Genomic DNA, 14,834 nt, shown 5'->3' on the forward strand with positions numbered 1-14,834 from the left:
TTGAATGAAAATTTCATCCCTAATCCCCTAGGAAAGACGAAAAAGGTAAGGCAAACGTCGTTCATATATGGAAAATATGTCTAGAAAGTCATTTTTTATGAATTTGCATAACATTTTCTCTGATTTTCCGACACTTTTTCGCAAATTATCACAAAAATATCGCGATTTGTGCAAAATTGAAACAAGTATGAAACAAAAATTTAAAATGAAAACCGCCACGTTTCGCCGCGCTCCGTGCTTTTCGCTTCGTTCCCCCATCGGCTTTGCGAAGTATTTCTGGCGAAAAGGTGTCAAAAAAAAGTGTGAAACGTCAAAAAAATAATGCATGAGGAAATAAAATTATTTCCAAAAGAAAAAGAGTGTGAAAAAAGTGCGCAAAAAAGCGAGAGTGAAGTGGAAAAAGTGCGTGCGTGAGAAGTGAACGTCGCAAAGATACGGCGGAAAATGTGGTCATTCTTTTCACGGGAGAAAAATGATTTTCCATATGAGATTGGGGATGAGGTGCGGGGGGGACTGGAGACCTGGTCAATTTGGAGCCTGCACCGGGGTAGGAAGAAAGGGGCTGCGGCGGAGGAGGTGTCGATCTTTGTGTATGACATCAAGAATGGCACAGATGCAAAATTGGAGCTGGCCAGGGCGTCCGTGAAGCGCCTGAAGACACTCAGGCATCCCAGCATAATGCAGTACCTGGACAGCGTGGAGACCGACAAGGTGCTGTACGTGGCCACGGAGGTGGTGGAGCCACTTGGAACACATATCGAGAAATTGGAAACAGATGGACCACAGAGAGATCTCTACCTGTCATGGGGAATCTTTCAGATTACGGTGAGAGGCTCCTCTTTTAATGCCCTTTTTGTCTCTGACTCATCATCATCGTCACAAAGCACCCAATTGCACTGTAGAGTGCAAAATATAATTGACTCATCCAATCTGTTCTCAATGAAATGGGGGCTCCCCCTTTAAATTTACCCCAAAATCAAGGACTTTTGTAGCTTTAAGAGGAAAATTGGCAAACATATTTTTTATTTTTAAATCAAATACAGAATTTCCATTGAAGGGTGCAAAAATAATTGTCAGATTTTCATGGGAAAAGTAAACAAAATAAACATTTTTCACAATAAACAAAACGTGCACAATGCGCAGGTGGTTGGGTTGGAATTGGAATGGAAGGAATAAAAGTCCAACAGGAACCCCCTCCCAGGCATTCTGCAAAAGTAGCAAATCAATTTAGGGAACACTTTTAAATTGCAGATAAAAAAACTAAATTGCTTCAATAAAGATTAAGCAAAAGTCAGCAAAGTAAACAATACGATTTAAAAACTTTTTCTGTGTAAAGAAAAAAGAACAAAGAAGAACTTTAACTGAGAATAGGGGCAAGATTTAAATTTATGACGTGGTTTAATACTGCCTTTAAAAGAAATTGTAAAGAAATCATGAGAAGCACCTGATTCAGCCACAAATTTCTTTGAATATATTTTTTTTTCAAATGATTCTCAAAGTTTTTAAACATTAAGCTGAAAGAGATGGAAAAAAATATTTATTTAGAACTTTAAGAACTAATTTCAGAATTTATTTTCTATTCTATTTAAAGGAGCTTTTATTTTGTTTTATTTTGAATTAATTTTGCAAAGGAACACCTACGAATTGTTCAAAGCTCCACCAATGAACATTCTTCGCAAGATTATTGAAAATCATAGAGAGTTTCTCTCTACGTGTTATATCAACAAGAAAATTCAGCAGAAATTTTACTGGATAACGAACTAAGCTTTTTCCAAACTTATAAAATTGTCTGTAGTTGAGATTTTTTAATACGTTAAGTAAGAAAAATATCATAAAAACTGTTTTTCTTCATTAGAAAAATTTTCCTGGTTTAGCACATAAAATTTATGGGAAGTCTATAACAAAATTAACATAATAAACATGAAAAATTGAACATTTGCTTTGGGACTCGAACCGACGGTTAAGGGAATAAGAAAACTTAAAGCTAACCTCTAGGCCATTAAAAAACATAGGAATTCTTATACGGATTTTAGACATTAGCGTCTTGTTTATTTATTTATTTTTTTTTTGTTATCTTTTAAAGCCAAATATTTTGAAAGGTAGTTTTAAACATTAGGTAAACCGTTTCCAAAATATCAAAACACTTTAAGTCAGCATTTAAAACAATAATTAATACATAAATTCTAATTCTCTTTTATAAAATTTGCAAATCGCAATGCAAAATTCATTGTTGATTATATCATGGATTTGCATTAAATTATGCTCTGCGAGGTGGTTATTTTGAACAAAATTAATGGTATTAATGCACCTTTAGTGGCGTTATTTTCAAAACATTTGCACGTTTAATATTATTTTTATGTCAATTTATTTGTCAATTATTAAAAATATATTTTTTATGAATTAAACATGTTTAAAAAAAATTAACAAATATTCATTCTACTCATATCCTTTGATGTTTATCCAATATGTATGTTGTGGTGGTTGCAGTCAGAATAATATAATTTTGCGACTTTTTTTTGAACAAGGGAAAAAAACAGCATCATCATCAAAGAAAAAAAATGGCAAATTAATTAAAAAATAAAAATTTATGTTGAAAAAAAAATGATTTTTTTTGCAGAGAGCCTTATCATTTCTCAACAATGACGGAAGTTTGCGCCACAACAACGTGTCCGTATGGTCGGTATTTGTCAATACGTCGGGCGAATGGAAGCTCGGGGGTTTGGAGTACGTGTCACCCGTGGATGGGAATCCGACACCACCGCTAAAGGTGCCGCCGCAGCTGGAGCTGTACGATCCACCGGAGAAGGCGGATCCGGCAAAGCTCAAAAGTGCCACAAAGTGCTCAGCGGACATGTGGGCGCTCGGGTGTCTCGTGTGGGAGTCATTTAATGGGAAATTGCGTGCCAGGAGTAATCTCAAGGAGATTGAAAATATCCCCAAGAGTCTCACACCCCTTTATTGCGAACTAGTGGGTGCCTTGCCGGCAAAACGACCCAATCCCGCTGATATTATTACAAAATGCCGCAAACCCGGGGGATTCTTCAAGAATGACCTCGTTGACACACTCCTCTTTCTCGAGGAGATTCAAATTAAAGATAAAGCCGAGAAGAATCGCTTCTTTGGCTCACTCACGCAACAACTGGATAACTTCCCGGAAAATGTGTGTCGCCACAAGATACTGCCGCAGCTGATAACGGCCTATGAGTACGGAGATGCAGGTTCGGCTGTTTTGGGGCCAATGTTCAAGCTGGGGCGTCTCCTTGATGAGACAGAGTACCAAAAGCGCATTGTTCCGTGTGTCGTGAAGCTCTTTGCTTCCACGGACAGGGTGACGCGTTCACGGCTGCTGCAGCAGTTGGATTTGTTTGTTTCACACCTCCAGCCGAATGTGGTGAATGATCAAATTTTCCCACAAGTTGCTCATGGGTTCCTCGATACGAATCCCACAATTCGCGAGCAAACGGTCAAATCGGTGATCCACTTGGCGCCCAAGCTCAACTACAACAACCTCAATGTGGAAGTTTTGCGACATTTTGCACGGCTTCAGGCACGCGATGATCAGGGTGGCATACGGACAAATACGACGGTTTGTTTGGGCAAAATTGCACCACATCTGCATCCACAGGTACGCCAGCGAGTCCTTGTGTCGGCCTTCATTAGGGCCATGAAGGATCCCTTTCCACCAGCTCGTGTTGCTGGAATCCTTGCACTAGCCGCCACGCAGCAATATTTCCTCCTTACGTGAGTATATATTTTCTCGTTTCTAGATTCATTTTTATTATCCTAGTGGGACTTTCACAGCACACACAGCCAGAACGGCTAATTGGAGGGGAAATTTATGTGCAAATGTATCGTACAGGGTGTTTTTTTTTTTTGTTAAATTTTCTTTAAAAAAATTAATTTTTAATGAAGAGAAAAAAAAGGGGAAATGAAATGTTAAAAATCATTGCAAAACTGCGAAATTCTTCAAATTATTTATGAATAGAAGCAATTGTTTTTCGAGTGCACCCTGTATTTCATGAGCAGTAAGAATTAATAGGGTTTTTATGCTGTATTAACGCAATGCCCTATATCAGTATTAAATCATATTTTACTGCATTCCATAGCTCCATATACTTACATAAAATACATACTAAGAGCCACTTTATCGATAAATTATTATGCCATGAATAGTTAATGATTGTAGTACCTACCTCTACATATATAAGGGCATACAATAGCTAAAAGGTAAATTAATTCCATATTCCTTTGTGCCCCCCTTTTGAGGCCTGATAAGATTTTCCCCGAGTGTTTAAGAAGACAAGCAAATGGGGGCAAAAGGGCGAAAAGAAGGTGCAAAGTAATTATTAAAGACAATATGTATATCGTGTATATCCCATTGTTTTCACAGGGAAGTTGCCACGAGAATTCTTCCGGCTCTTTGTTCCCTGACAACGGACCCGGAAAAATCTGTCCGTGATCCGGCATTTAAAACAATCAAAGGATTTCTTGGGAAGCTAGAGAAAGTGTCTGAAGATCCGAGTCTCAAAGAAACAATGGGTGAGTCGTCTTTCTTTCTCTTTCATTTAATTATATTTGCACGTGACCTCTTGAATTCTCCTTTGACCTATCAAATGAGTTTTCATTGCAAACTATAAAAGTTGAATTTTTCAACATAATGAATCTTCCCCTCTTTTTATGCATTCTGCAAAAATTTTCATTTGATGTTTTTTTTAGCTTTAATTTTTGTCTCCCTCCCATACATATATACAGTGCTAAAAGCTCCCCAATCAGAGACTTTAAATTCACTTCATTAATTGCCCTCAAAAACGTCGTCAGTCATATGGAAATTCAATTAAATTTTAATTATACCCAACTACAGAGATGGCATACATAGCTCGCGGGATAAATTGGCAATTACTGCGAGATTTTTCAGTTTGTACTGCTTTTTCACATTTTTTTTGTCATCTCTGTGATTTTTTTTTTGGCTCTGAAAATCTGCTGAGCTTCTCATAAATTAAACTGCTGGACAATTTATATGGATTTTTTTTTGTGGTGTTGTTGCATAGAGGCTGATGTTCATACAGCAACGCCATCATTGGGGAATGCAGCAGCAACATGGGCAGGTTGGGCTGTGACGGCAGTTACGGCAAAATTCTACAGGAGTCAGAGTGATTCCTCACGACCACGTCCGCCACTAACTAGTAAAACTCTCAGTAAACCTGCATCACTTGGTTAGTTAGCAGAATTAATGGGGAAAAAGGTTGTTAAAAAAATCCAATGATACTTTTTTTTGTTAATGCAGAACAACCCTCGAGTAGTAGCTTGTCCACGACGACATCCAGTGTGACCTCCATGACGTCCCTGGAGCACGAGAGCAATGACACATCCGCGTCCGCAAGTGACTACGGTGCCGACAACTGGGACAATGAGAATTGGGGCGACATGGACGTAAGTAACGCAAGAATGATTTATCGATTCAGCTAAAATACTATTACTATTGCTGGTGCTGCTGCTGTGGGACTTTGGGAGCTTTCCAGAATCCCTATATCTCGTTCTCTCTGTGTCTGTTTTTTTTTGTAATATATTTCACGGGGAAATTGTATCATCTGAGTAAGCAGACAGACAAAGGGAAGAAGGAGATTTTTATTGGACGAGAAATGATTGATGGATTTGTCAATTAACTAAAAAAAAAGAGAGAGACATTGGATGTTCTTTAATTTAATTGAGAGACAAAAATTGATTTGATAAGACAGATGGAATTCCTATCTAATAATTAGTTGGTGTTCCACTTCGTGGCCAACACCAAGTATTGTAATCGTCAGAAAAACCGACCACCTCAGATCGGGCTCAAACTTGGTATGAGCACGTTTTAGACATCCCACATTACGAAAATGGTGGTGGAAAATTTTTGATCCGGCCGGCCTGCCGGCCTGCCGTCCGGGACTCTAAACTTTGCCTTATAGCTCGAGAACGGTAACAGATAGAGACTTCCGGTTTGAAGTTTTCTATAGAAATGTGGGTGTAAAATTTCATTTTTTTGCATTTTCAAAATCCAAGATGGCCGCCGTCCGCCATTTTGAAATACCGTCAACCACTTCCCTTACAGCTAGAGGTCTGAAATTTTAGTATGTTGTAGAGCTCAGTGAGACGTTTTCATCGACAATTCATACTTGAAAATCGGTCAAGCGGTTTAGCAAATATGGCGGCCTAAAGCAAAAAGTGTTTTTTCAATATAACTCGAGAACGGCTTGACCGATTTTGATCATCTTGGTATCAAATGAAAGGTTTCAAGAAGCCCTACAACTGTCTAGAACATTTCAAGTTCCAAAAACATCCGCAAGAGGCGCTAAAATCAAAAACAAAAATTGCCTAACTTTAAGGGGCAATATCTCCTAATCCCCATTAGGCAAATCTTTTAAATTTTGATATGTTGTAGCCTGACTCAATATCTTTCACCAGTCCGAAAATGAAGAAATTCTATGTCGCCGTTTAGAAGATATGGCCATTTGAAAAATTCTAGATTTTGAAAAGTTCTAAGAGCCATATCTCCTGAACTGCTTGTCCGATTTTGCTCAACTTGGTATCAAAATAAAGGTTTTGCAATACCCTACAACTTTCTAGAACATCAGAAACCTCTAGAACTATTCCTTCGAGACAAAAAATGCCAAAAACTGTTTCAGTAAAACAAATAGCCGCCATTTTGTGTTCTAGAGGTCACCTTGAAATGTATCGAAATATATGTCAGATTATAGTTTATTTCAAGACCTTTCCAAAACTGGTCAATAAATTTCTGTAGGTCTTATAGAACCAGAGATATGACCATTTTTATCCATCAAATTGCTGAATTTCACAAAAAAATCAACTTTGCCTACTAATTCTGCTCACAAATCGCACTACAACGCATAAACAAACTTCTATACGTTGTGGGACACCAACTCTTATAACTGGACGCGTTATGATTGACTTTTTGATGAGATTTCATTGAAATTTATTCATTTTAATGAATTTTTGTATAGACATCGCAGGATCCGAGCAGTCCAACAGTTGGCAATGCAATGCCAATTGGTTCATCGGCACTGAATGCAGCAGGAGGTTTGGAAATTCGTGATGGATGGGACAATGAGGAATGGGGGAGTTTGGAAGAAGAACCGGTGAGAAAACAAATTTGAAAAAAATCCTTTTAAATTCAATTTTCATTTAATTATTTTGTCGTTCGTTACTTTTTTGCCTTTGTCATTGTATAGAATGAGGAGATTGAGGAGAAGCATGAATTGGAACAAATAAACGATAAAGCCAAACCAACAATGAATTGCAACAATCTCAGTCCCGTCAGTGATAATAACACGAATTTCAATTCCAATTGGAACAGTGATTCCTGGGCGGATGGAGAATTTGAACCCATTGACGACGTAACAACGGGTAAATATACGAAATTCTTTTATTTTATTTTACTTTTCTTTTAACTCCTTCCATTCCCTTCCCCCCAAGAAAGGTTCTTTGTTAATAAATTCAATACAAAAGTCGTCTTGGTCAAATGGTGGGAGGGTTGTGAATGAAAAGTCTCCACAACTAGTACTAAAAGTTATACCCATCAAATGGCAGTTGAGTTATTCATAGGGAACTTTATACCAACTTTATGCTGCATAACATATTTCCTTCATCAAAAAGCTTCTTGGGGTGCTTTCAATAATAATAATAATACAGAGTCCTTCCATAGAAATATTTCAATGCACTTTCGAGATTTCAGCTGTGCCATATGAAAGTCTTGTGGTGGAGTATTTTCCAAGTTTTTTTGTATTGTGTCAACGTGAGGAATATTTGTTATAGGATACACTTCTCAGCACACAGGCAAACAACACCACGCTTCACTTTTATTCTCCTCCTGTATCAATTCAATTTATTTCAAATAAGATTTGACGCGGGGAGTCTTTTGAAAAAGAATATCCCAACAGAAGGGCTTTCAAAAGTAATTAAATCAGCCAAATGGCAGCCTCAAACGTGAGATAATTTCATTTGCTAATTTTCACTTGAAAAGACTTCCAATGCACCTTTATAGAGGGAATTTATTATGAAGGGAAAAAATGCGCAAAAGAACGTTAATCTATCTTCTTTCTCCAGGAAGATTAAAAAAAGAAAAAAAGCTCGGAGGAATAAAATATTCATTGAGAAATTCGTTATACGATGAAGGGATGAAAAAAAAAATAAACTGACTTTATAATATAAAAATCTGAAAGAATATTTTATGATTTATTTTTACTCATTTTCTTGTAAATTTATTTAAAATATTTGTAGAATATGTTTTAGGGTAGAAAAGACGCAAAGTTGCGAAGGAAATTCTTAAAATTCTTATAGGTTCCTTAGGGAGGTAAAATATGTAGAACAATTTACTCACAGTATTTATCTTCTTGCACTATGGAGGGAAAATACAGAATTCTCAGCAAAATTGTAGTAAATATAGAACAAGGAGTAATAGAACACGTATCCTCTTGAAATTCAAATACATCTCTTGACACACACTCAAGGATAAATTGTCCCTAAATGGGATTTTATCTACAAAACATGTTTCCATTAAATATTTCAAAGATAATTTTATCAAGAAATTTACTTAAAAGGGAATTAATTAATTTAGGGATCCCATTGAAAGGGAGAATGAAGGATAATTGAAATTAAATGTTTAATTAAGGTCGATATTTTCTATTATAATGAAAATACGTTCAAGTAACCTTTAAAGGAACAGCCTTTAAACCAAATTCAAAGGAATTTTGCATGAAATCTTGACCAGTTTAACCCTACGTATACTGTGAGTGGTAGGTGATCGACCCCAGAGTTATATTTCGATTAATTGCGCCTTAGTTCTTAGAACCAAGCTTCTGGAAATAAGTTCCTTGGTTATCTGAGAAGATTGTGTAAAAATTTGAGGTCAATCCGACCACTAGAAAAAAGTTATTAACAAAAGTGTAAGAAGAGGGAATTCAAAAATTGGTGTGACGGCCTTTATTCCATTTTCTCTTCGCTTTGTCACTCTTTCTCTTTCTAGAAGATTCTAACCTCAAAAAACCATTGCAAAAATCATCAAAAATTCCATCTAAAATGTATTTTTGTGTTCTAAAATGGACAAAAGACTTCTTAGGGAGTACCAAGGAGTCTATTAAAGCTGAGTTGATAGAATGAATTTGATTTTTTGCGAAAAATTCTATGGGGTCGGTCATCTACCCCAATAGTAATGCGCGTAAGTGTTTTGGTCACAGTATACGGACGGTTAAAAACGAATAAAAAAAATTCGGAAAAGGGGAAAATGTTAATTAAACAAACTGTCATAAGCTTCCAATGCCGCGATAAAAAGAATTAATTGATTAATGTTAGAATTGCACAAATTGTCAAAAGTTCCTAAATGGAATGCAAATCTTGGTCTTTATCAACCTTCACTCTTAAATCGTTTTTCATCAATTTTTGGAGCCCTTCAAATTAAAAAAATATTTCTATAATACTTTCTTAAAAGTTTTTTAGCTACGCTCCTGTTTTTTTTTATCAGAAGTATTTTCACAAGACTAAAATAGCCTACAAATTTTTCTTTTCTTTCCCTAAATGGGCAATGAAATTATTTTTTAGATTTTTTAAGCAGATTTATCAAATTTTTCCAAAGAAAATTCCATTTCAGGAAGAAAAATAAAGTTTAAAGTCCACTCTTAGCAGGAAGAAAATATCCTTCATCCAACATGTTTTGCATAATCATATTTGACACTCACCTTTGCCCTTTGTCTTGCAGGTAATCCAAAATTGGACGAGGCACGTCGGAAACGTGAGGAGAAGAAATTGCAACGACAGCGTGAATTGGAGGCCCGACGGGCGGCACGTGGTCCGCTTAAATTGGGCGCCAAAAAACTCTAAAACAACCTCCACCCCCTCTACCCGATTTCTTGTTGTGATTTTCCTTCGTGCAATGGTGGTATTAAAAGTAAAAAATTAAACAAGAAAAATGTGAAAGTGGGGAGGTTTTTTTTTAGCTAATGAAGAAATAAATGATAAAGAAAAAAATCTATTTGATAAATACAGGTTCTATACGTACTTTCTAATAGAGTATATATAAAAATATAAAATACAATTCCATTTGAAAAAGAAAACTTTATGAAAATATCGCATTTTACACACTCTGTGCGTCTTCATGTCACGAGGAAATACTTTTTGAGAATTAAGAAAAGGAATTCTTTAAGAAAAAAATGATTAATTTTGGCTCGTCGTGAGTGAAAGATTCCTCTTCCTCGTGACGAAATGTGGGGATGATGGGATTAAAAAGCAAGAATTATAATGAATTTTCTCTTTAACACAAAAATATCGATTTGTATGATGTTGTGAGATATTCCTCGAATTTTCCTCAAAAAAAAAAACAAGAAATCTACCGATAGACTTAAGCCAGGTGAGAAAATCTTATTAAATGTGAGAGAAAGGTAACGCGTGTGGACGAGAAAGATGTGTTTTGTGTGTAAATGTTTAACAAAAGAAGATGATAAAAAAAGTCCTTTTTAACTCCAAGCTAATCCTTCGTGTTTTTCCTTTCTTTTTGATCGCCCCACACAAGACCAAAAGAAAACTTCTGAAGCGTTAGGATAAAAGACTCAATTAAAAAATCTCCATCTGTTTTTTCTGACTACAAAAATAAGCAAAGAATCCTGTAATGTGGGAAGGTACAGTGTGGTTTTTGCATAGTTCAGCTTTAGTTTTTTATGCAAATCATTGGGTGGGTGGGATTTGCTGCTCAACAGTGCAGAGAATGAGATTTTGCTGCTATTTTTTTCTTCTTTTTTTTCTATCCAAAAAAGGGAGAAAAAATTAATTTTTCTTGTTCTCCTCCTATAGATTAAAGCTGTTCTATGTAATCTCACTGTATTGTTAAACACAACACACACAGATTGTGTTCGAAGGTGTGAAGAAATTATTAATATAGAAAAAGAAAAACTTATAAATGGCCTTTTATAAAAGATATTTAAAGAAGAAAAAAACATTAAACTGAGAGGAAGATTCATTGAAATTTTATGAGATAAAAAAAAAGTAAATTCAGAGAGTTTAAGAGATAAATAAAAAAAATTGTCTAAGGAATTAAAAAAAATCATATAAAATTATTTTCTATCGTGAAGAGAAAAACTGATATTTAGAAGAGGATGAAAAAAAAGAAGTGAAAACCCCAAAAAACATCTTCATTAGCCTTTTTCCTCCTTCTCTTCATTCACAATGTCCACTGTCCAGCGTCCTTTGGCGTCCATCCACCCCCCTCAAGTTCTTTTCTCACTCCAAATTAATTCTCTCGTCAAGCCATCGTTGCTTCCACTTTTTCCTCCAAATTTTAAAAGAAAATACAACAACAAAGTACATTTAAAAAAATGCAGAATAAATCAAATTTCTAGTCCAAAAAAAACGGCATGAGATTGTAGAAGAAATTCCGCGCGAAAATTTGGTGAGAGATGCAAAAAAAAAGAATTTGTTGTAAAAGTGTAACTAATTTTATTTTTTACTTTATGTGATTCAAAATACATTCACATAAATTAAATTAAAAGAAAAAACAACCACCACCGACTTTTATTTGAAGGTTGATAAAATGAGAGAAATCGCAGAAAGGATAAAAGCTTAAGTAAAATGAGAATCTCAACTCTTTTGGGTTACACACAATTCCTGCTGAAACTACTACCAGGCTGCTAATGGCGCTTGAGCGTCTTTGTCGATGCGGACAATCCTCCCGTAGAGCGTAATGCGCAAATAAATGCAAATCTCTAGAGCTTGGATCGAACCTTATTAGCAGCTCTGGTGGCTAATTGTCAGGATGGATCCACCGGATTTGTGGCATTGGCCGCAATGGACATTGTCACGGAACGATCACGTGTAGTTGCTTCTTTTGCCCCGTCGAAGCGGATATTCATGGCATTTGAGTTTCCTGGCTCAAGCACATAGCCAAGGGTTTCGTAGAATGGAATTAGATGATCCTTACAGTCCAGAGACATCTTGTAGCATCCCAAATGCTGCGCTAGGAGATTCACCGTTACGACGATTCTGCAAAGGAAATAAAAGAAATTTAATTTTTGATTGACTTTTTGGGATTTTGGATAAGGACTTCTTACAATTTTCCAAGCTGCTTCCCACGGTACGTATTATTCACTACGACGTCCTCCAATCTGCCACGCTGAAAAGGAAAGGATTGAATTTATCTTTATGGCTTTTATCTTACAAAAGCTAATTTTGAGGAAATCATCTAAATGAATGGAACCCGTATTAATGAAAAAAAAGCAATTTTAGACTTTTTCTTGAGATTTTGAGAAAAAACGGATAACTAATAAAAATCATTAATAGTTTTTAAAGCTTAATATACAACATCAAAAATCTAAGTATAAAATTATTCTCTTCAGTGTATTAAAGGTTCTAAAGCTTAAATAACTAAAGAGGTTTATTTTTATAGCGAATTTTAAAGGAAAATCGATGAGAATTGAGAAAAGAGAATTCTTTATTCATTGTCAATATAAAGCTCTAGCTATAGTTAATCCATTTTAGATAATTTCTTATTCCGGAACTAAATTATGAAGAACTTTGAATATTTTTAAGACCATTAATCATTTAAGTATGAAGAGATATCTTTTCTAATCTCCTTTTACAGAATATTCTTTATAGTTTGAAGTCTTTCAGCCTTAGCATGTAATTCTTTAATACACTGAATGTCTTGTTCTTAACTCACTAGAATATTAAGTCCTTAGAACTCAACAAGTTATAGTCCTTAGAATTAACAAACCAGGACTCCTTGCTTAAGTATTCCCTGTTCTCCCCAAAAGACGTTTTTTCCCGTTAAAATTACAAAATTGTTGATTAAGAAATATTCCGCTGAAGAAACATTAATAAAACATCTCAACAACACCCCCCACAGTTCATGAAATCCTCAAAAGAAAATAAAATAAATATAGTAAAACTTACAACAGAGCATCCGTGAATGAATTTGTGCTCCAGCACGAGGGTAGCACTTCCGATGAGTCTATTGATTCGCGTATCCTCAATCACGGTCACGTAGTACCCACCACTGGCACGCATTTGGGCGAATTTCATGAGGAATTGCGCCTTGGTGATGTTCCCCACTTTCGTGAGCTGCGACAGGAGTTCCAGGAAGCCCCGATCGTAGTCTCCCTCCTGCAGTGGCCGTACCTTCATCCATGTCTCTCCGGGAGCGATGGCAGTGATGGGGGGATTGAATTTAGCCGGAGATCGCCAAAACTCCAACTCGTGGAGTAATTTGGGATCGTACAGTGCAAGCTCGTCCTGAAATTGGGGAATTTGAGAGAATTTTTCAGTCACAACTATGCAAATTCGAAGGTTGGGTGTTGCGGAAAATCACCAAGTGAACCATGAGTGTGTCCGTCCACTCTTGTGTGCAGCAGAGACAAAACTGTTGGTCGCGCGCGGCGGAGAATGTGAGACGACGACGTGGAGGTTGTACAGACCTTGGCTTCTCTGTGGCTCGCAGAAAACCCGTCCGCTTTAGCAACTTTCTATACAGCCAATCCGGTCCAGTGAACTTTATCAAATCACTTTTGATTTTATTCTTCCATCGATCGTTAAGCTTCCTTGTCTTTCTACTTTGCACGATCTTGAGCAGCGAAGACGTTTTGTTGTGGCTATTTCCGCTGCTTCTAATCGCTTTTTCTTTGAGGCAGATAATCGTCGCTCACATTCGCTAAATGAGTCTTATCTCTGCTCACCCTGACACTCACATCCAGCAGTGAATGCCACGCAAAATAGGGTCACTGATCAGCTGCTCTACTACAGAACTTACCCCTTCTCTGGACATTCTCCTCCTCTTCTCTCACTTAGTCCTCCTTGTGCTTGTTCGTGCCCTAAAAAAATCTCCACTCAACCTATCCCACGCACAGTACACGGCGAGACTGAAAGAAAGAGCCCGTCCAAGGAACTATTTGCTCTACATTCTGACACGTAACAAAAGTACTATTTGCAACGCTCTCTCGCACGTCGACGTGGTAGGAGGGACTATCTGTTGTAGCTGTGAAAAGAGTGGAGGAAAGTGTGAAAAAAAAAGTTTAATTAAAAAATACCACGCCGTCGTCGCGCGCTCCTGCATTCCGGAAGAGTGTGATAAAGCACCAACCTTGATACGTGGTTCCTTATCAGTCCCTCGATTAGCTCATTTACAGCGCAGATGAATGACTCTTCGACACAATTTGTTAACTGGTTTCTTTCCAGGCGATCCCGCAGCAATCTTGACACGTGATTTTAGGGGAAACTCTTTGGAAAATGTGGAAAATGCCGTAGAGAAAAATTATAAACAAACCCCTTCTTATCAGCTGATTGACCGGCGCACGTGCGAAATTTAAATCAGTTGATTGTAACGGAAATTTTTTTTAGGAAAATCATTTATTTTTGGGATTTTTAAGATTCTTAAGTTTTTTATTTAATTTATATTATTTATTCGCAGTAAAATTTAAATTTAAATGGACTACCTTTGAACCAGTAAAAGGAATAGGAGATTTAATAGATTCTTTGCTTAGAAGACTTTTGAAGCACTTTCAAGAGAATTCCTAATTGTTAAATCTCTTTTTAGTAAAACTTATCGCCATTTAAAAATATTATTAAAAATATTTGTGATGTTCTTTTATTCTTTATCAGTTTTCTTTCTTAAAATTGTTTAATATTAAATACATAATTTATAAATTTTCTTCATTTACTTCTAAATAATTTCTTCCACGCATCGATTAAATTTTGTTACTCCAATTTATCGTGAACACGAACTTTTGAACAATTTTCATTTAATTGAATATTAATTGAAAAACTTGCTAACTGAAAAGTCACTATTTCAGCTTGAGATCACA

The 14,834-nt window shown here is 36.3% G+C and overlaps 2 protein-coding genes across 3 annotated transcripts; one reads left to right on the forward strand and one right to left on the reverse strand.

The window, feature by feature from the left end:
• Nucleotides 1-270: 270 nt before the first annotated feature.
• Nucleotides 271-11,543, forward strand: LOC129787264 (N-terminal kinase-like protein). The gene is made up of 8 exons (XM_055822715.1): nucleotides 271-825; nucleotides 2,618-3,741; nucleotides 4,391-4,539; nucleotides 5,049-5,213; nucleotides 5,285-5,430; nucleotides 6,999-7,133; nucleotides 7,227-7,401; nucleotides 9,749-11,543. Exons 1-8 carry the CDS (start codon nucleotides 445-447, stop codon nucleotides 9,868-9,870), a joined length of 2,397 nt encoding a protein of 798 aa, XP_055678690.1. The 5' UTR covers nucleotides 271-444; the 3' UTR covers nucleotides 9,871-11,543.
• LOC129787265 (probable glucosamine 6-phosphate N-acetyltransferase) lies at nucleotides 11,455-14,324 on the reverse strand. 2 transcript variants are annotated; one of them, XM_055822716.1, is made up of 5 exons: nucleotides 14,114-14,324; nucleotides 13,784-14,008; nucleotides 12,931-13,269; nucleotides 12,090-12,151; nucleotides 11,455-12,021 (listed from the first exon to the last, which is right to left on the reverse strand). In XM_055822716.1, exons 2-5 carry the CDS (start codon nucleotides 13,796-13,798, stop codon nucleotides 11,790-11,792), a joined length of 648 nt encoding a protein of 215 aa, XP_055678691.1. In that variant the 5' UTR covers nucleotides 13,799-14,008; nucleotides 14,114-14,324; the 3' UTR covers nucleotides 11,455-11,789. The 2 variants fall into 2 exon arrangements, with proteins under 2 accessions (XP_055678691.1, XP_055678692.1); XM_055822717.1 differs by having other exon boundaries at nucleotides 13,346-14,008.
• Between the last annotated feature and the right edge of the window lie 510 nt (nucleotides 14,325-14,834).

This window comes from Lutzomyia longipalpis, chromosome 1 (genome assembly GCF_024334085.1).
Source record: "Lutzomyia longipalpis isolate SR_M1_2022 chromosome 1, ASM2433408v1".
NCBI lineage: Eukaryota > Metazoa > Arthropoda > Insecta > Diptera > Psychodidae > Lutzomyia > Lutzomyia longipalpis.

Bases quoted from the DNA above. Each gene is read 5' to 3' on its own strand.
- LOC129787264 (XM_055822715.1), top strand. From the start codon at position 445: ATGTGGTCATTCTTTTCACGGGAGAAAAATGATTTTCCATATGAGATT. The intron at 4,540-5,048 runs GTGAGTCGTCTT...GTTGTTGCATAG, and splicing joins GAGTCTCAAAGAAACAATGG to AGGCTGATGTTCATACAGCA. The intron at 7,402-9,748 runs GTAAATATACGA...TTTGTCTTGCAG, and splicing joins CATTGACGACGTAACAACGG to GTAATCCAAAATTGGACGAG.
- LOC129787265 (XM_055822716.1), bottom strand. The intron at 12,152-12,930 runs GTAAGTTTTACT...TTTCCTTTTCAG, and splicing joins TCATTCACGGATGCTCTGTT to CGTGGCAGATTGGAGGACGT. The intron at 12,022-12,089 runs GTAAGAAGTCCT...TTTCCTTTGCAG, and splicing joins GGGAAGCAGCTTGGAAAATT to AATCGTCGTAACGGTGAATC.